Genomic DNA, 21,219 nt, shown 5'->3' with positions numbered 1-21,219 from the left:
TTGTAGGCTAGCTGGACGGTGATGGGTTGGATGAGATTTACCATGTAATCGAGTTAGTTTTGTTAGGGCTTGATCCCTAGTATCCATTATGTTCTAAGATTGATGTTGCTATGACTTTGCTATGCTTAATGCTTGTCACTAGGGCCCGAGTGCCATGATTTCAGATCTGAACCTATTATGTTTTCATGAATATATGTGAGTTCTTGATCCTATCTTGCAAGTCAATAGTCACCTACTATGTGTTATGATCCGGCAACCCCGAAGTGACAATAATCGGGACGACTCCCGGTGATGACCGTAGTTTGAGGAGTTCATGTATTCACTAAGTGTTAATGCTTTGGTCTGGTACTCTATTAAAAGGAGGCCTTAATATCCCTTAGTTTCCAATAGGACCCCGCTGCCACGGGAGGGTAGGACAAAAGATGTCATGCAAGTTCTTTTCCATAAGCACGTATGACTATATTCGGAATACATGCCTACATTACATTGATGAACTGGAGCTAGTTCTGTGTCACCCAATGTTATAACTGTTGCATGAGGAATCGCATCCGACATAATTATCCATCATTGATCCATTGCCTACGAGCTTTTCACATATTGATCTTTGCTTAGTTACTTCTCCGTTGCCACTGTGACGATTGCTACAAAAACTACTGCTGTTACTTTTGCCACTGTTACCGTTACTTCCATACTACTTTGCTACTAAATATTTTGCTGCAGATATTAAGTCTTTCAGGTGTGGTTGAATTGACAACTCAACTGCTAATACTTGAGAATATTCTTTGGCTCCCCTTGTGTCGAATCAATAAATTTGGGTTGAATACTCTACCCTCAAAAACTGTTGCGATCCCCTATACTTGTGGGTTATCACGATACCATCCAGCGGCTAGGGCGGCGTGAGCTCAGGCGAAGCAAGGCCGGAGTTGTTGGGTGAGCTCGAGCGAGGCGGGGCCAGAGTTGTTAGGTGAACTCAGGCGAGGCGGGTCATGGCAGTGTCCTTCGTCGGGCGAGGGAGGGGTGGGGACAGGCGTGCGCGGGGAGGCTGGGAGCGGTGTTTCATGTCTGGTGACGGCACCTAGAGGCGACTGGGATTAAACCTATCGCGTGAGGGGGGCGTCCGGGGGACGGAGTGGGAGAGAAAGAAACAGGGCGGCCGAATGTGCTCTCATTAGGGCATTTCTAACCGACCCCTTATCGGTCGTAAGGAAATAAATTTGAGTTTTTTCTCCTCTAAGTCGCACCTAGATGATCCCTTATACCAGTTAGTGGAGTAAAAAAATTACTCCATCCCTATTCATCTCCTTATATTTACTCCGGCTCGCGGTGGCCGAGTAAAAATCTCCCCTCTCTCTTCCTCTCCTCCGCCTCTTCTTCCCCCTGCCCTGCCACGGACGCGTCCCCCGCCCCGATCCGCCGTCCCCTCTCCTCCCGATGGCTGGACGCGGTCACCGCCGCTCGCCTGATCTAAACTGCAACACCCGCGGGTCGTCGTCCGCCGCCGCTTCCTTGAGCCACCGCGCTCGCCCGATCCGCCCCCCGCCGCGTCCCTCCTCCGGTTTGAGGACTTCCAGGAGCTCCCTCCACCGCAGCCGCCAACAAGGACCTACCTCGGCGTCCGGCAGCGGTCGTGTGGGACGTGGGTGGCGGAAATCATCGACCGGGAGACCCACAAGCAAATGTGGGCCAGGTCATTCCACACAGTTGAGCTCGCGGACATGGAGTACGACCGGTGGCAGGTTCGGTTCCACGGCCGCGAGGCGAGGCTCAACTTCCCCTTCGGGATGGCTCCGGTCCACCTTGTCCCGCCGAAGCCGGGGATGGTGAGCGCTCGGATGGCGCGGGAGGACCATGAGGCGAGGGAGCACCTCGAGGCGGAGTTCGCCAACAAGGCCTACATGGATGACCTCCGCCGGCAGTACCCAGAGCTCGTGGAGGCGGAGCCAGTGATATTCGCTGTCAATGATGGCGAAGTTATCGTCACCTCCGACGACTAGGGTGGCAACAACGGCGGTGAGGAGATCTGCGTCGAGGAGTGGCAGAGCGTCTTCCCAACGATGATGACGGCATCGGCCTGGACCTAGCTCGCACTAAGGATGGCCTCACCAGGAAGGACTGGTTGGTCCTCCACTTCGGCTGAATTTAGTTTAAGTTTTTAGTATAGTTTAGTTTTAGTTTAAATTTATGTTAATGTTTGGTTGCGAGGACTTTCTATGTTGAACTTATGTTTAAATGCATCATCTTTCGATTAAAATTTGATTGAATTTATGCAAATTTACTTTTACACCGCTAACTTTAGGGGATCGGCTAGGTCCGGCGAAATTTTAGTGGAGTATATATATACTCCATTAAGGTATACTAGGCCGTTTACTCCCTTAACTTTTAGGGGATCGGTTAGAAATGCCCTCACTAGCCCGAAAGCATTTTACATGTAATTCATTGCTCACAGAGGGGTAGTTACAAAATTTGAACGGTTTTGTTTTGCGGGAGCTCCCAAAATCGTGAGAATCGTGGTTCCCAGGTGATTTTCCATCGTACTATCGATTCTAGCGATTCTCAGGCAATTTTGGATAATCAAATCAAGTTCTTTTCCGATTGTTGATTCTTTTTTCTTTTGAAAGAAAAGGTGGATCTTGTTCTACCTTATGCATTCAAAACAGGCCGTAGCCTGATAGACCGAAGTCATTTTACATGAAGGCGGTGTGAGCGCCGCACAGAGTGTGCAGCAGGCCAGTGCCAAGCCTGAAAGGGAAAGCAAGAGAAGGAGAAAGGAGAAAACAGAAAACAGAGGCTGGAGGACTTATGTGTAGCTACTGTTGCAACATTGCATTAGCTCAAGAAGTTAAAACCTCCCTTGCATTTCTTCCCGGTGCTCTCAGCCTCCAGAGCATGAGTAGCTGAGCAATCTCAGTAAGAACCTTTCCGGTTGTCCAACAAACGTTATGAAAGACTTGTGCATTCCTGGCATGCCAAAGCGCCACTGCACCAGCTGCAAAGAAAACATGCCAGAGTGCATCATATGCTTCCCTCGCAACCCCAGAGGCCAGAAAGTCTGCAGCAGTTTCAGTAGAGCTTGCCGAATCCAGGAGGCCGGCCTTGGCCCAAACAACTTGGGCAAGTTTGCATCTGAGCAAAATATGATGCATGGTCTCGGCTGCTGGATATAAATCGCATCCGTTATGTTTTACAATCCGATTGTTGATTCTCGAGACGCGGTTGTCGAGAATCACCTCAAAAGAGCTGGCCCTTGATCTTGACATGCTGGTTGGGCATAGGTCATGCCGACCTGACCTCTCAGGATGGGAACAGTTTGTATTTTGTGGGGATCTAACCAAGATGCCATCACTGTCCTTGATGCAATCAATCCCCGCGTTACAAAGTGCGTGGTCAAATCAAAGGGAAAACAAACGGCCTCTTGTCTTCAAACCAAACCCGTTGATTGATCATTGTTTCTGTTACCCTCCTCCCTAGTCTCCCAGCACTCTTGATGGCTCGTCCAGAAAAAAGCAAAATGATTCAGAGACAGTTCGGTTTCACCAGGAGCTGGGACACAGATCGTCGGAAGAAACATTTTCAAAGATCATGACCGACGACGATAAAGCCCGTCCAAGTGCTGCCACCAATCGATTCCACGGACCTTGTGGTGCCTGCCTATCCCATTATCATCTTATACAAATCCACTACGACCACCTTCTGGCAGCCTACGGGGGAGACAGTGCACCCACGAAACGCGCTAAAGCAACGCTAGCATAGCCGTCCCACACTCCCACTATTGATTTTCTCCTGCAAAGCGCAAAGCCGAGCACCATTTGCTCACGTACGGGCCAATACAATAAGATTAGTACTACTACTAACACCGATCTAGCCGGCCAGGACGACGATGATGCATCCAGTGCAGAGGACATGTTCCCTCGATCGATCTCCGTCTCTCTCTCTCGCTCGCTCGCTCGATCGCACGCGCCGGCTCTGCGGCGCCTGTCTGCCTTTATATATAAACCCACATGCGGCCGGGCACATCGCGTGGGTAGACGGATGAGGAGAAGGAAGCATGCATGTGGCGCACAGCGGAGCAAGGTGACAAAGGAGCGCACTGTTGCATGATCCCTACAACAAAGGCCAGCAAGGGCTCAGCTCATGTCGCCACAGATCTGGCCGCCTGGCAAAGGCTAATCATTGCACCATAAATTTCCCATCTACACACAAGCATTATGTACAGGCCGGCCATGGGCAGGCAGGCAGAGCCGGATGGTGGTGGAGGAAAAAACAAAGCTTGGAAGAAGAAGGAGAAGTGAGGTGATGGGGATCTAGTGGTAGTGGACAGCTAGCTAGAGATCGAGAGCGGATCACTTATGAAAGTAGAAGAAAAAGAAGTGAAATTACAGAATTGTTTGCTCTTCAACACATGCACACACATGGACATGGACACTGGCCATCTAGCTAGCTAGCACGCAGGCAATCGGGCCACCCAAAACGTACGATCGACAAGCACGATGAGAGAAGACCGGTGAACATGGTGCGAGCGATGGCGAGGAAGAAGGTGGTTTTCGATCATGTCGCCGCAGTCCCCATCGGCCGGTCACCTCTCATGGCTCCTGCAATGGGTCAAACCATCTGTAATGAGACAACCTATCACTTCATCCAACAGCTCTTAATCAATTAATTAATTAATTGCGTACTACTATGCTGTACATGGCTAACGTGGACTGCAAAGATACTACATGGAGATGACCAGCGGACGGACCTGCTTGGGCGCGGCCATGTCGGTGGCTATCTTGGCGTCGGCGTCGACGGCGACGACCTTGTCGCTCTTCTTGGCGGCCGCGGCGGCATTACTGGCGACGCCGCCGCCGACGCAGAGCGACTTCCGGAGGCCGAGCATCTCCCTCCACCGGCTGGACCCCTTGGGCGTGGTGGACGCCCTGTCGTCGTCGGCGGCGCCGGCACGGAGCTCGTCGCGGAGCGTGGAGGGCGGGCGGCCGCCCTCGACCTTGAAGGGGAGGATCCGGCCCTTGGAGAAGAGCTGGTCGGCGGCCATCATGGGGTGGCTGCCCACGGAGAACTCGAAGTTCTGGTCCTCCTCCTGGCACCGCAGGCCCATGGCCCGGTTCTGCACCGGCGGCGGCGGCTCCATGGAGAAGTCGCTGGAGAAGGAGATGCGCGGGCCAGGCTGCCCGCCGCCGAACGCCACCGCGCCGCCGTCCGGGTTGTACATGTTCACGCATGCCATCGCTCGCGCGCTGGATCAGTAGGCTCGGTCGTCGTGGACTGGGTGCCTGCTCCGGTGCGGCTTTTAAAAGGTGGTGGTGGTGGTCTTGGCGTGTGAGCTGAAGAAACGGGGCACTGTTACGGGTCACTGAGGGTGGAGGTGATGGTGGATTTGGATGGGTTTTATAGAGAGGAGAAGAGGGGGAGCTGCTTGGGATGAAGCTTTGGGTAGATGTGCACTGCAATTGTTTGGCACCGCCTGTAGTAAACGCTAAACGGTGATGATTGAGATGCATGGCGAGCTGTTTTCTCCACCGGTGAAGGGTGAACAATGGATCAGCGCTACAGGTGAAATACAGTACTAGTAGCTTTTTCTAGAATTTTTTGGGGAAGTATACTGAGTACAACAATGTCGGCATTTCAGTAAGAAATAATGTCGGCATGGCCATACGTATGTGGGCATGTGGGTTTACTCGAACCATAGGAAACGTAAGGGTTGGTCATGGCTTTTCGTAGTTATGCTTTGAAGGCCAGCCACTCATCTGTCATTACATTAACTGAAACAGGGAACTTGACTCTCGAGTCACGGCATCTGAAACTTGAAACCGTGGTGACGTCTTGAAAGACCGCCACAGCATACTCACTGCATGCCACTGTACAACTGTTCAAACCTTTTCACTGAGAGCACCGGATCGTTCTGGAACGGACTGTTGTTTTGTGTTTCTTTTTCCATGTCAGCTCCAGGCCCAGGATAAGAAGGCCGGGCCGTTGATAGGCCATGCGATCTTGGGAGGATAGATCGCAAGTCCCAATACGGATCGGAGGGCATGGACGCGTGCGTGCGGCGCTCATGGCGGGAGAAGAATCTCAGGAGTCAGGAGCGTCGGTGTGCCAGCACCCAGCAGCGATTCTTCCTTGTTTGGAAGCGTGCTAGTTGCTTGGACGTGTGGCGAATGCCGGTCCTCGGCCTCGCCGCGGTCAAACAATGGCTGTCCAGCTTGTGATTGGCATTATCATAATCCCGGCACGGTGGTTGGATAGAGTGAACTCTGGCATGCCGCAACCGCACTTGATTCCCGGCCCTTTTACCACCGGGAAAGCAAGCGCACGTGCAGTGCATCACCCGGATGCGGCAAGGTCTGGCTGCCACACCGACCAACGCCACTTGGGCTCACCTCATGGCTTGACACGTAACCCTTTTCGAATTATTTCCAGATCAGATTCATCAGAACTACTACTACACGCCCCTGTCGTTACGTGAAAGATGGTGTTTTTACTGTAACCAAATGACTGAGCGGGCATACTTTTAGTTATAAACTTAAAGAGTATACATCAAGGGGAAATCGACGTTTTGTCTGCGATTCGATTATCATATAACAGTAGTGTCATCAAGCAACATGGAATAATTGAGACCAGGGGCATGATTATTTCTTCGAATGAGCCAAGGGGCATGATTATAGTGGGGTTTGCGAGGAGTATGGTGCAAGGATACCAACCTCTCGGGCACCCCCCAAGTGTAGAGTAGAACAAACAAATTAGACCCATCCATAATTGCAGGGGGCATTAGCGAGGCGCAGACAACAGTCCTTTTCCTCATTGAACACATGATGATCCACCACACGGCACAGGGCCATACTGCCCTGGCAACTGTTGGAGATAATGCTTGACAAGAGAATCGTAAGGCTTTGTTCATGAGCCGCATACCAAGGAACAAGAAAATCCGTACGGCCTGAGTCCGACGGCCTACGGTGCGGGTCGGGGGCGGGGGCGTAGGTTCAGTGGTAGCTTTCTTCCCCGTGGATTCGGGGCCAGCGGCCCCTGCGAAGACCTGGCGTATAGGACCTGAAGAACAAGACCAGATGAGCCCAGAAAGCGATCTCCATAACAAATGAACAGATATGTGCTGTTCAGGGGGAAAGCAACGTCAATGGTAAGATGCCAGGGTAAGCCCCGTTCAGGGCAGAATGCCCAAGCAAAGAATCAGATAATCTGGCATTCTTAACGAGTCTGCATGGCTGCATACCATTGGAGTTAAAATCCAGTTAAAATGTTGCACGCTGGAAATCAAAATTTAAAACACCCGAAAGGGACTGCAATCGTAATTTTCTCCAAAATTTGAACTGTAATCCTAGCTGTGGCATTTCTACGAATTGAAACTTCTCGAAAAAAAGGATGAACCGGAACATCTATAGCCTGGCAGATATTGTCAAGTGCACACGCACATGCCACATTAACAAAAGAAAATGCTAGCAGGCTTAAACATGTCCGGGATTGGGATCGGTTGGGCACCAGCAGAAAGGGAGGGAGAGGGAGAAGGTAGGTAACAAGATCATTTGACCGATACTTGACCGGTTTGTTATCTAGCCAGAGTGAGCTGGCGACATGGACCTCTCAGAATAGGAGGGCCATGTGATCCCAAAGGATCCTCTCCCTCCTCGCACTGGTTCCATCTCCATGACCAATCATAATACGGGTCCTCCGTCCTGTGCCTCCTACAGGTCACCTCACAGCGGACCGGTCAAGGAGTGTTCTTGTTCCTTAGTAATGCCTGTCCTATTTCTGTTAAATCTCAACTATAGTGTACTAGCGGAAACAGGACCATTTTAAATACTCGTCTAGTCTCAGGTCACCTCACGGTACCATGCTGATAGGTGGGAGCGTAACATGCCTGAATGGCAAAATTACCAGCAACAAGATACTCCACATTTTGCTGACGTTTTGGACAGGCCTCCGACACATAACATGGAGCATTAACTTCTATTTACAAATATATCAATAAAATCAAACGAAAGTTGATATTATGCCAGTACTTTTCGAGGCAAATCTGCGTATATGATTTCCAAGTATCAAGGCTAGATATTTAAAAAGATAACTGTAGTCAAAGTTTCAAAAGTTTTAGTAGGGTTATGTCCAAAGGGACATTTTATTATTAACTGGACATAATAGCCACCTCCAGCAGGGTGCTGGCTTTTTATATATATTAACTCTCGCATATAAGAAAGGATAGCAGATTAAGCCTCAGTTAGGTTACTTGTGTTGTTGGTGCTATGCCATGTCACTGGAGAAGGGGCTGATATTTCAAAGATAAAAATTGTTAACCTACTGCTTGATATATGACATGGAAACCTGATCTGGAGTGCACCCAGCCTTGAATACAGCATAAAGTTTTGAAGCACCCATCTAATCATGTTATCCTCACTCCCCCCTTAGCAGCCAAGGAAAGATATAAAACATGACAGGGGAACATGACATGCCAGGGAAGAGAAACTTTTCTAACAGATTTCAGAATGACCCTTAAGAATGTCATCGAATTTAACGCTTGTCCTCATTACTATCAGATAGATGGGTTGAATTAGGATCTTCACATTGGTGTGACGCAGTAATATCAAATACAACAAATCTAGAGTTTTATGCTGTAAATACTGGACCATCTAATCTAAATCAACAGTTTGAGGTGAGGTCTAATTTCCACACCAATATCATTAGATAAAAAAGGATCCGTATGAGTTCTGTAAGAACACTGAATCAAAAGTTCAAATTATGTGCATTTTCTGCAGATTATGTATTATAAATAGAATTCCGTTTTACCTACTGATGAGAAACCATCTGATCAGAAGTTCAGAACCATTTTAGGAAAAGCAGATCATTCATGGGGAGAAAAGCATGTGCATTCTATTTTGTTAAGTTGCTTGAAAACCTAACCACATAATGGTCAAAGTTTTAGTATAAGCAAAGCTCTTAAGATCAAGAGAACCCATGTGAGCACATGAACAGCACCAATTCTTTTCTTCCAGCAATGTGTTAACTTTTGTGACTGCACATGTGAGTGGTGGGAATGAAGACCAGCCTCATTGTGACCCAACTAACTACCTTTAATCCTACAGATCTCAAGAAAAAAGGAAAGAACAGAACATATTTCCTTATAGTTATAACTAAAGGTAAAGACCACCCACCCTTTTTCTCTGGCTACATATCTCATGCATGTAGCAATTCTAATGTCTAAATACAACAAATCATATTAAGGATGTTCTGTGGGAAACGTCCAGCTTATATTGCAGCGAAGTTCTATTTTGAGTAGATTGAAGAAATGTGAGCCCCTGTATAAGCAGGAATTTCCATTTTTCAGTTTACACTTGATCAAGATGATACTAAAATAGCCGCTAGGCTGGATCTACGAGTACTTTGATTTGACTATGCTAAGGGGGTGACCACAACAGTGCAAATGCCAAGCCTTTAATACACTAACTTGAGAGTGTGGCTGTCACCCACATGGTAAGGCCTAAATAACAGAAAGCTGGAGGCGAAAGCAAACAACCCAGTGCCCGATTTGTTTGTCAGAATAACACACTCAAATTGCCCAGCTGGTCTCCTTTGCATACTGCAGATCTCTCAAATCATGAACTTTTGTTACGGTAACGGCTACAACCTAAACATCACTCAGATCCCGCGCGGGGGGGGGGGGGGGGGGGGGGGGGGGGGGGGGGGGGGGTGGTGTTAGCGGAGGTGCTAAAGCTCAGAAGCATTGAGAACTGCATGTATATCCAGGAGCTAACATTGATAGAAGTGCTGGCCTAAAAACAAATGTGAGCTATATTATGGCCAGTTGTGGAAGCTGTACACAGACTAAGACAACACAGTCAAAATAGCCAAAATACTCCCTCCGTCCGGAAATACTTGTCATCAAAATGGATAAAAGGGGGTGTATCTAGATGTATTTTAGTTCTAGATACATCTCTTTTTATCCATTTTGATGACAAGTATTTTTGGACGGAGGGAGTATTATTTACCACAGCATCACATGAAGTGAAAAGTAGATCTATAGACAAGCTCAAGGATGCCATGAATTTACAGTAAACCAGCCTCACATTGCGCGATTGTAATGAATGAAAAACAAAAACAGAAGTGAACCTTTGATGCTAGTGTGTTACAATGATTAGATTTGAAGTGCAGCCCTTCGTCTTGAAATGATCTGCAGGTTATCAGCAACCATGTCAGTTTTTCTTACTCTGATGGAAAGACCAAGTGATGAATAATGTTCTGTCCACTTGAAAAGGTGGTTAGCTTCTAAAAGTTACAACCGTTTCAATTTTTGAATAAATATACTTGATATGCGTTTTACAAAGGGATGCAGGCTTTGGGGGGGGGGGGGGGGGGGGGTCATATGATTTCAGTATGCAGTATATACACTGCACGAAGGAGATGGCAGTATTTACACGGCATAATACAGATCAACAGATGCCATTTCAATGGAGAATTCAGCTCTAAGTTTCATGGATTCAAACAAAATCATCATCAGATATATCAGAAGCAACATGAAGTCTCTTAGTCTGAGGTTGATGATCTGATGAGGGGTTTGTTTTTTTCAATGGTTGCAAGCAAACTGGAGATGTCCTCTTGGATTCAGTTGGAGATCTCAAAGAGGAATTCTTCAAATTGAATCCCATCATCTTCAAATTCTTGCCAAGTAAAGATTGCCTTCCAGGTTTCCTCGGAGAATTTATTTTCACCGCTTCTTTTTCTCCATTAGCTGTCACTCCATTTGGTTGATGAGCTGTTGATCGCACCATAGATTCAACTGGAACAAGTTTCCCATCAACCTGATTGGTGAAAACAAAAGAAACCTGCAAGATACACATGTCATTTGTTAACAAATGGCAGCAGTTCCACAGAACCACGTTAATAAACCAAACTTTCTTTTCCTTGTAATCGGATAAAAAACTGCTAACTGTAAGAACAAGTGTATCAAGTGGAAGTGATAGAATCTTACAACAACTGGAAAAACTAAAAAAGTAACGAAGGTGTGAGATTTGTGAGTTCTAACACAAAGAAGACCTATATAACTAGATGCATAAGAGACATGAACTGAGGCTATCACCTCATCACCAGCAGAACACTGGAGGATGGTATCAGGTACAGTTGATGGATCAGAATGATGGCCCCAACTTCGTAAATCTTCTTCAGAAGGCTGTTCGATCTGAAAAGGGTGTGAACGGAGCAGCGCAGCAAAGTACTTGAGATTTGAAGCAACTACAGAGCTACATTCTAACAGAAATGGGTGTCGCGTAAACTACCTGTTGATTTGAACAATTCATTTTCTGCACACATCCAGAGATCTCTCTAAAGCCACCAATATCAGTATACAACTTTTCTTTTGATGTCGAAACTGTATCATGCTTAGCGGCATCTAAATCCAAACCATTACCATCTAACGGCATACAGTGATCCTTATTACAGCGATCGCACTTCAAATTTTCATGTATTTCAGACCTGCGAGACCAAATGGAAGGAAAAGGATGATGTATAATATCAACTACATATAGACGGAACTAATGAATTTGGATATTGGCTTTTACATATTTTGAATACTATTCAATGGTATTAACTAATAAAAGAGTATTTAGGCCTAACTTAGAAACGAATCTGGTTTCTATGAATAGCATATTATGCAACAGTTTTTGACATTTTGTTTGCAAGCCAATGGTAGTTTGAATACTTATTACACCCTCAACCTAAATCAAATGATCATGAACTCCTTTTATGAACAATTTATGTAGTAAGGCCTTATGTTTTGCATGATACTACCTCTGTAAAGAAACATAAGAGTGTTTAGATCACTAAAGTAGTTTAGATCACTAAAGTAGTGATCTAAACGCTCTTATATGTCTTTACGGAGGGAGTAATATGCAAGAAACTTTGACCTTGATGCCAACAAAATGGTGACTGCAAACACAACTTAATTACACTTATGTACATGACTGGCAACTGATCCAAGCTATAATGGAGAAGCAGAGTTCACCTGACTTGGTCATGCAAAGTGAAAAGATCACGCAGATCTTCTGTTGAAAGAGAATTGCCCTGCAAAAGTGAAATGAAGACGTGATAAATTAACATATTTGGCACATTCAAGGATCGAAAAGAAAACTCCAGGTACTTGATCCTGCATTTTGTCGTCCGCTTGTTCCTGCTGAATAACCCTTTGTAGGCCTTCTTTTGCCATTTGACGCTGATATACCTATAGATGAGTGTGGCATATCATATTGTCAGCAGAAGAAGTAATCAGCAACTCGGTATTCCTTCACTTGATAATGAAAAAGTAAGTAAAAAGGAATGAAAAGAAATGGATCTGTCAACCTTCTCCTCAATGGTTCCAGTGCTCAAGAACCTGTATATGTACACTCTCTTCTTTTGTCCATCTCTCCAGACTCTAGCAGCAGCCTTTGCAAATATCAAAAGATGAAAAGGTTCAACTCAGGAAAGGTGTCTGGAGTCAAACAGAACCATCAAGAGTGATAAATCACAGATATCTACCTGCTTATCATTGGCAGGGTTCCAATCTGGGTCAAAGAGAACCAATCGATTTCCACCCACCAAATTAAGCCCACAACCGCCTGCCTTGCTACTAAGTAGAAAGGCAAACTCGTCCTGCCAAATAAAGTAATTTAGAATATAATGATAGGTTATAAGTTCTTCGGTTCAGGGTACAAGGTTGATGTTACGTACTCTAGATAGATCGTTGAATTGGTTCACCAACTTTTGCCTTTTATTAATGGATGTTGATCCATCAAGTCTAACATATGGATATCTTCTTTCCCGACATAATTGTGCAAATAAATCTAATGTCTGCACTTTTAAACAATGATAATAGTTAATGACTCCAGCTCTGCAGACTGCAGGTATCCAAAGAGCAAATTAATTATAACAAGTACCTTTTATGAACAGAAACTAGTTTACACGCACATTCTAAAGACTGTACTCTCTCGTTTGATGACAGACATACAGAGAATATGTAGTACACAAAACAAGTAGGAAGAGGTGCAAAAATAAGGTCACCTGCACTTATGCAGAAACTAGTCCTCCCTCCGATCCAAATTAATTGACGCAGCTTTAGCACAAGTTTAGTATATAAAGTTGTACTAAACTGCGTCAATTAATTTGGATCGGGGGGAGCAGTTTAAATATATGATTTTGACAGTTCAAAAAGGAAACCAAACATATATCCAATATATAGGTTTAAGGTAATTCTATCACTTCACCCTTAATTCCAAGTACAATGTTCTTGACTTCGTGCTGTAGGGATTCTGGTTGTAAGATACTCCCTCCGTACACAAATATAAGAGGTTCCAACTTTTTTATGAATCGGATGTATATAGACACATTTTAGTGTGTTTGTTCACTCATTTCAGTCCGTATGTAGTCCAAATTGAAATATCCAAAACATCTTATATTTGTGAACGGAGGGAGTACATACCTTTTGACTTTCGTAGTTCTTATAATTAGTATATCCGCAGGATATGGTCTGACCATAAACATGATAGTAAAGGCAATGAAGATTTGGGATTAATAATGGCTTACAGGTTACTACTATCCCTTTCTTTACTGGTTACTAGCCAGTGTAAAGAATGCTAGCACTAGCAGGCCTAAGGCTACAAAGAATGTAGAACTTTCAAGACAACATAGACAGTAATAAGTGCACTCATGTTCGACTTATTGTTGCAGGACCCCAGGAAAGTTTTCGAGATACGAATTTTGCCATCACCAACAATACCTTCATATTTTCTTATTATTGAAGCATACAGATGGGAGCTTAGCCAATTCATTAATGAGAGGAACGTAGTTTAAATCTTACAACATCCATCCCCAATGGACCCGCCAAGACCAACAAAACCTTACTACAATGATACTGTGTTATCAACATAATACATTAAAAACATCTTACCTGAGTGTAATTTGATACAAGGACAATACGGTCATCAGTTTTCAGTCGGAGGTGCCCCAGCAATCTAGCCAACACGTGCATTTTGCCAGATAGTTCTACCCACATTCCTCCTCCACCAGTCCATGATCCAGATCTTGCATAAAAGAAACGATACAGGTAAGTTGGATTTGCTTGAGAAGCTAGTGAGAGAAGTTAGGCATACCTTCCTTGAAACAGTTCTGGAGGGAAAAAGCGTAGACAGTCATCGAAACCAGAGCCTCCTGACTTGCTACTCTTTATGGTGTCATAGATTAGCTGCAATAGCAAGATAACCAAGCAACATATGTTTGTGATGCTAAATATAGTTACCAAAAAAGTGAAACTGGTGCAGGCTGGCTATGAAGAACAGTAACACAGGCAACAACAGCCCAGAATTTCCCATAACCTATCAAATCATATTAGTAACTTCCCAGCTGCCAGGTAATCAAGAAATAAAAAGTCAGTGCAAGAACTTGGTTACCAAGCCTATTCCGCATTCTACAAGGAATATGGGGTCAGCTTATAACATTGTCAATCTATGCAGGATACATTATCATCAACAAGCTTTAAAACTGTCAACGGATATTGTCTTGAAAAGTACATAATTCCAGTATACAATGCAGCTGCAGGGTAGCACTTGACAGCAATATAGAAGTATACTAGTTAAGCCTAGGTGCTTGAAAGAGAGATCCATTACTAGTTACTACTACAAATATTAGAGCTGGTGAGAGTGGTGGTGGGGATTCATTCACCCTCTTCAACCTCCCAGGTCATTGTTTATAAGGCGTCCCGCCTTGGACGCCAGCACCTTACAATTATGCACGCTTTAGGCGCTTACGAGTCACTTAGGCGTCAGGGCGGTTGGTGCTCGCCTTAGGTCGTCTTACCACCTTATAAACAATGCCGCAGATACATATCTTAACAACATAACTAATACTTTTTCAATGCGAGGAAGAAAAATCAAATACTTCAACACAAATATTGACAGGAGTCAAGACAAAGCTCAATCCAGCGTGGCAGAGATGCTGAGGATGTAGGTGTAGGTCAAGCAGGGCCACAGCATCATGATGCCAGGTGAGGACATCGACCAAGTGCAGCGGCAGAGCTAAGGGCGTGTAGAAGGCAGAGCCAGACAAGACAGCTCAATGTGTTGGGGTATAGAAAGGTATGGACATTAACTAATTGCAGTAAAAAAATACATTGTAATAAACTCTGATCCTACTGTCGAAACTACTTTCACTGAAAGAGATATATCGTGGGGCGAAACATTAAACTGAAATTATTTACCTTCGGATGGTTGCATAATTTCTTAAGAGCAGTAATATATGCCAAAACTTTAGAACTCTTTGCTTCCTCAGATATCAAGCGTTTAACCTGACAGGGTCAACCACAGACTACTGTAAATATAACTCCGAGTACCTTACATGTGCCTATTGAATATTACTCAGAACGGTACAAAATTTCCTTACATTTTTGGAGTGTATGAAGTGGTTGTACAGTGTCATCTGTAAAGGAGTCAGCTTGCAGCACACTACTTCAACAATCTATACATAAGCAGGGTTAAGTAATGTAGATGAGGCACAATTATATAATGTAAAAAGGAGGAATCACTATAAAAGACAAAATGGATAGCAGGTACACAATTCTTTTTGTTTTTTCTGAATGTGCGATGAACATATCCAGCCAATATACACTGGACAGAACATACCTTTGGTGGCAGGTGATTGGACAGCAGGGCATTCGTTCGTCTCAATATAAACTGAATATCATTGAGAAGCGATCAGAAGAATTCAGAAGGTAATTAACCTAGAGCCCATTAAATTGTAGAAGAAAATGCATCCAAACAATTCTAGAGGAGATTAAAACATAAATGTGGACATTACAGTTGTTCAAAAATATGCAGTACAGGGTGCAGACAACCTTCTTCAGAGGAAAAGGACTTGCCTGATTTACTTTTGCACTAAGCTGTCCAGATCTCTCGGATCCCAACTTCTTTTCTTCTGCAGTTGCTGTGGGTTCTCTTCCACGAATTATTGGTGCCTTCAGTTAAGGGCAGATAATGTTAGAGTTAACTACAGAGGAAAGGAAGATAGAATGCAATTAACAGGAATAGCACATGATTTTAGGTGCACAACACACAAAGAAACTTGAATAACAAATATCTGAGAACACCACTATCTGTTAATAAATAGTTGTAATTCATACTCCCTCCATCCCGAATTACTTGTCGCGGAAATGGATAGAAATGGATGTGTCTAGAACTAAAAATACGTCTAGATACATCCATTTCTGCGACAGGTAATTCGGGACGGATGGAGTATTTAGCAGTATAACTTGTGATTTTCATAAAAAGTACATACTTCATAATATCGGCGAAAATATGCGGCATCCCCCAGAACTCCTGGATTTGTAAAATTTACCATTGAAAAGAACTCTTCCAGATCATTCTGCGGAGGAAAATGAATATATCAAAATTCAAAACAATGGTCCCAGCTACAATATGGAAAAGAATGGGAAAGCAAAAACCTACCTGCATTGGGGTACCTGATAACAGGATACGCCGTGTACAAGGAAGGGCCGCCAGTGCCTGGTGCATCAAGTGTTTTCATGAGTTCAGGAAGAGCAAAATCGGAGATGAACTTAAGTGCAAACGACTCATGTATGTATGAAACGCAACTGAATTGGCAAACTGATATACCTTATTTGTTAGTGTCTGGTCATTTTTCAGCCTGTGAGCCTCATCACATATGAGAAGGTCACAGCTTCCTGGTATTTCAAATTTTGACGAATGCATGCGGAAGGTCTCGTAAGATACGATAAGTACCTGATGACAATTCCAAACATACAAATTCACCAGACATTGTCACGAACATGCAATTCTGATTGCAATTAGTAAGCATGGTAAATAGAAAATAGCAGAAAGGAAAAGAGTTTGGATAAAAGAAAACCTGAAGACGGCTCAAGGGCTTTAAGAAACTTCCTATTCCAGAAAGAACATCAGCACGCGTGCTTTCACAGAGGGCAAGCAGGTGCACTTTGCCTTTTAACCATTTACTTATCTCAGATTCCCAGTTGCTAACTAGGCTTGTGGGGGTTACAATGACAGCCCTTTTAACCATTGGCTTGCCCTCAAAGCCTTGAGCAAGAAGGGTGTATAGTAAAGTTATCGACTGTAAAGTCTTCCCCAATCTGGAAAGTGCAAGGAAGCGTCAGAAGTAGCTTTATGTAACAGTGAGTCAGTGACTAAATAAAAGGATTGAAAGACAGAAACATTACGTATTTATATCAAAGTATAAAAATGGACAAGAGGGAGAGCGTGAACTGTTCCAGTTTATTACCCCATGTCATCAGCTAAAATGCATCCAGCGATTCCATCATCACTTAGCAACCCAGAGACACAATCAAACATAAACTGAACTCCTTCCCTGCATTACAACACAATCATGTGATTTACTATCTTCATCTCAAAGATTCAGAAGAAATCAGCATTGTTAGTTATTGTTTGCACCTTCTTAAACTAAAAATAAAGCTACAGTACAATATGTAGTATCTATATGTGAATGTCTACAACTTACAGAGAGTACATGTTCTGCACAAAGTTAATGCCGATTGTAATTATTGTGGGGGGAACCATAAAATAGAGGGTTCACTGCAAGCCATCAAGCATGTAAAAAATGAATATAGGAAAAACATTAACAGGATAATATATTACCTTTGATGAGGACGAAGGTAACGTACAAGCAGATGATCAACTTCAATTGCAGTAAAATTGTTATTCTCTTTGTCACATTCCTCGGGTTGCCACAAAATTAATGGCTCTATGCCAGGTGGAAGAGGTTCCTCTTTCTCTGAGGAATCATCACTAGCAATGGTAGGCAGCTGCTGAAGATTGTTTGGAACTGCAAATGGCTGTGCTGAACCCCACGGGACAAATCTTTTACGAGCTGAAAGGCGCCGAGCAAGAAGCTCACTATTTTCACTATATCCATTTCCACACGGAGGTTTGAATGGTTTTCGAGCTATTGCTGCCGCATCAGAAACTGAAAGGATACGTGGAATAAGTGGCTGCCTTCTGACAACCAGGTTTCCCCTGACAGAAACCAGGAAAAAATGCATAAATATCTTCAAACAAAAGAGTGCATTTGTGATGTTATAGTCGATTAAACCAAAACAAATTTCAGTGTGTGCAAGGCAATCTAAGAGAAAATGACTTGTAACTGAGAAAAAGGCTTAAAGTGAAAATTTGCAATACATCACATAGCGCAAGATTATTCCAGCTGACCATACTTTCTCTGACCAATACAGTAAGATTTCAGGATTTTTTTCATGTAGAAGGCTAGTCCTATTGTACAAGGTACTCACTCTCATATCTCTATGCTTAAAATCATGACAGAGAGATGACTAGAGTATCCACACTACAGAGCTCTGTTGCACGTAGCTACCTACTGTTTACTTGGTATGCACAATGAGTTATTGACCAAGTCCATTCTGTCCACATATGAAAAGAGTTACAAGACGGAATACAGAAGGTTTAATCTCTCTGTCCATATTTGCCAGCTTCATGTGATCTCCTCCAAGTCATTCAGCCATATGCATACTCAACAGCCACCGTACTTACGCTGAATGGCAATATTCAGCTTGAAGCCGTTACCAAAACTTGAGTGACAGGTATAGCTAGTTAGTGATAGGTGTCAGATCAAAGCATCAACATTCAGGCTTGGATACTCCAGAACAAAGTTCTCAGGAGATAACCCTGCAGATTACATGGCAAACAACCAATCGAGTGGGATGAAAAAGAGAGATCCTTCTATCACATTGTAAGTTACATAGGATTTGAATTATACCCTGTTTTTCCAGAACAGACCACGGTGTGGGGAGAGGAATTTGACTTGGGTCTCTTATGCTAAATTCTAGAGGAACCGGATCAAACACACCCAAGCTGAGGCACATTGTTCAAATGTACTGTAGTATCTAACAGGGCGTGGACTAGTGTATCACTGGGGACTCTTATGCTGAATCTTGGCATCTGAAACCACAAGCACGTCCCACAACGATTCAGGAGCATCCAGACTAGTCTCGTCGCCATTAAAAAATTAGATGAACACTAATGCGTACCCTAGCCCCTATGAATCCGCTAAGATGCGTCCATACACCACCAGCGCACAGCACGGACACGCACGCATGGGCCGGAATGGTAGGGCCAGAGAGTACCTGACGAGCGCGTCCACGTTCTGCGACTTCCTCTCCTCGTCGGGCTCCGCGGCGCCACGCCGCCCGCCCCGGACTGGCCGCCCGCCGTCGCCGTCGCCGTCATCGCTGTCGCCCCCTTCCTCAGCCTCGTCCTCGACGCCGCCCGCGTCGCTGCTGTCCGCCACGTACTCGCCGTCGTCGTCGTCGTCGGCCGCCTCCGCCCCGCGCTCCGCCTCGGACTCCGACTCGTCGGGGTCGGAGGAGAGGGTGACGACCTCCTCCTCCTCCTCCTCGGAGTCGCTGTCGCGGCGGTCGCGCTTGCTCCTCGACGGCATCGCCCCGCCTCCGGCGAGTGGGATCGTTCGAAATGGGAGCCGAATCGTGTGGATTTTCCGGTCGGAGTTAGGAGTTTTGGGGAATTTTTAGGAATGGAGAAGCGGGGTTTGGAGGCGCTGCAAAAGTTTTGGCGGTATGGAGGGGGAGCAGCGTGTCGGAGAAGGTGCGGGAGAAGAGGGAGAGGGGTGGTTGGGCTGGATCGGTGGATCTGTTTCTGAGGGGCTAAGCCCATGTTTAAGGCCCAAAATACGTTGACTTCTCTCCTTTGGCGGGTCCTCCTATTCCAAAAAACGGGCATTTCCTATTTAGCGCTGCAGGCGTCCGTTAAATGTGTATTCTGCTAACGGGCACCTGCAGCAGCTTTAGCTGGGCTTGGCCCATTTCGCTCGCTTCCCTGTCGTTTGCATATACAAATCGCAAAAATTCAACCACCCCGCCACAGTAACTTAATGCCCACAGTTCCATCACTTGTTTGCCTTATCATCTTTTTCTTTCACTTTCTCTATTTTTTGTTTTTCATTTTTCTATTTAATTTTTTTCCTTCTTCCTCGTTCGATGATCTTTCTCAAATCCATCCACATTTTTTTAAAATTGATGAACTTTTTTCTAATTCAGCGAACTTTTTTCAAATTTGACTTTCGTTTTCTCAAATTCGGCGAACTTTTTCCAAATCCGATGAACTAATTTTGATGAATATTTTCAAGATTGACGAATTTTTCATTTAAATTTGTGAACGTTTTTCAAAATTGATGAACTATTTTCTCAAACTCGATGAACTTTTTTCAAAATCGATGAAGTTTTTTCAAAACCGATGAACTTTTTTTCGAAACCGATGAACTTTTTAAACTTTTTCATAAAGTTTTTTCCAAAATCGGTGAACTTTTTTAAGTTTGTGAACTTTTCTTCAAAAATGATGAACTATTTCTCAAAATCGATGAACTTTTTTTAAGTTTGTGAACTTTTGTCTCAAAATCGATGAACGTTTTTAAAATCACAATTTTATAGAAGTAAATGAAAAAACTAAATGATAAATAAATAGCGCACCCATACTGGTTCATGTACAGTTTAGCGCTAGTAAATCACAAGTGACCAATTGCCCTGATGGTCAGCTAAGATCGAACAAGGGTTGCCTACTCGAGCGATGCGAGTTCGATCCCTGAAGCAGCCACCCATTTTTGCGTTTTTTTGGCGATTTCTGGTCGCTGCCTTTCCCATCGTGGGCCGGCCCAACAAGGCGCTGCAGCGGGCGCCAGGAACCTGTTCGGGCGCATAAGGCGCCGAACAGGAGCTCCCCAAAAAACGTCTCTCTGTAAGTGCATCTAGTGCCACCCCTATTTGGTTTTGGAGTATTGACGACAAACTGGGTTGAGGGACTAATGTGTTTGTGAGAACTGCAGGATAACACGGGTTTACCTACCAGAGATGACCCCTAAAAATGTGTGAAGACATTGAAGACAATGGTGGTTCGTGAAGACATTCACGATGAAGATTATGACATGTGAAGACATTCACTTGAAGACTATGAAGTGTGAAGACATAGTTGTTTTGTAGTTTCCTTTTCTTCTTCGTTGAGTCATAGGAACCACCGTACTGTTAAGTGGGGTTCAAGTGAACAAAGTCAGAGTGACTAATGTGATGCTCAACCAAAATCCTATGTCTTCGAGCGAAGACAATGAGAGCAAATTTTATCCAGAGCTGGATGAGTCAGCCTTGCTTGTAGCCCAAGTAAAACTGACGCGTGTGTTTGAAATCTGACC

The 21,219-nt window shown here is 44.5% G+C and overlaps 2 protein-coding genes across 5 annotated transcripts; both read right to left on the bottom strand.

The window, feature by feature from the left end:
- Nucleotides 1-4,102: 4,102 nt before the first annotated feature.
- Nucleotides 4,103-5,368, bottom strand: LOC109751063 (uncharacterized). Its single transcript, XM_020309972.4, has 2 exons — nucleotides 4,739-5,368; nucleotides 4,103-4,589 (listed from the first exon to the last, which is right to left on the bottom strand). Exons 1-2 carry the CDS (start codon nucleotides 5,222-5,224, stop codon nucleotides 4,581-4,583), a joined length of 495 nt encoding a protein of 164 aa, XP_020165561.1. The 5' UTR covers nucleotides 5,225-5,368; the 3' UTR covers nucleotides 4,103-4,580.
- Nucleotides 5,369-6,489: 1,121 nt separating this feature from the next.
- On the bottom strand, nucleotides 6,490-19,616 carry LOC109751064 (DNA repair and recombination protein RAD54). Of its 4 annotated transcripts, XR_005760619.3 has the most exons (23): nucleotides 19,148-19,616; nucleotides 17,649-18,026; nucleotides 17,275-17,361; nucleotides 16,885-17,125; nucleotides 16,635-16,760; nucleotides 16,467-16,523; nucleotides 16,297-16,383; nucleotides 15,881-15,976; nucleotides 15,645-15,695; nucleotides 15,406-15,480; nucleotides 15,224-15,310; nucleotides 14,121-14,212; nucleotides 13,919-14,051; nucleotides 12,703-12,822; nucleotides 12,511-12,624; nucleotides 12,334-12,417; nucleotides 12,134-12,214; nucleotides 11,999-12,057; nucleotides 11,274-11,469; nucleotides 11,078-11,176; nucleotides 10,416-10,823; nucleotides 10,111-10,171; nucleotides 6,490-7,044 (listed from the first exon to the last, which is right to left on the bottom strand). XR_005760619.3 is itself a non-coding variant. In XM_020309973.4 (21 exons), exons 1-21 carry the CDS (start codon nucleotides 19,459-19,461, stop codon nucleotides 10,479-10,481), a joined length of 2,922 nt encoding a protein of 973 aa, XP_020165562.1. In that variant the 5' UTR covers nucleotides 19,462-19,616; the 3' UTR covers nucleotides 10,002-10,478. The 4 variants fall into 4 exon arrangements, 1 of the variants encoding a protein (XP_020165562.1); XR_006665593.2 differs by having other exon boundaries at nucleotides 10,111-10,823; XR_005760618.3 differs by lacking the exon at nucleotides 6,490-7,044 and having other exon boundaries at nucleotides 10,002-10,171.
- Between the last annotated feature and the right edge of the window lie 1,603 nt (nucleotides 19,617-21,219).

This window comes from Aegilops tauschii, chromosome 6, assembly GCF_002575655.3.
Source record: "Aegilops tauschii subsp. strangulata cultivar AL8/78 chromosome 6, Aet v6.0, whole genome shotgun sequence".
Classification (NCBI taxonomy): domain Eukaryota; kingdom Viridiplantae; phylum Streptophyta; class Magnoliopsida; order Poales; family Poaceae; genus Aegilops; species Aegilops tauschii.
Note: the sequence above shows the minus strand (reverse complement) of the source record. Positions and strands in the feature narration are given on the sequence as shown.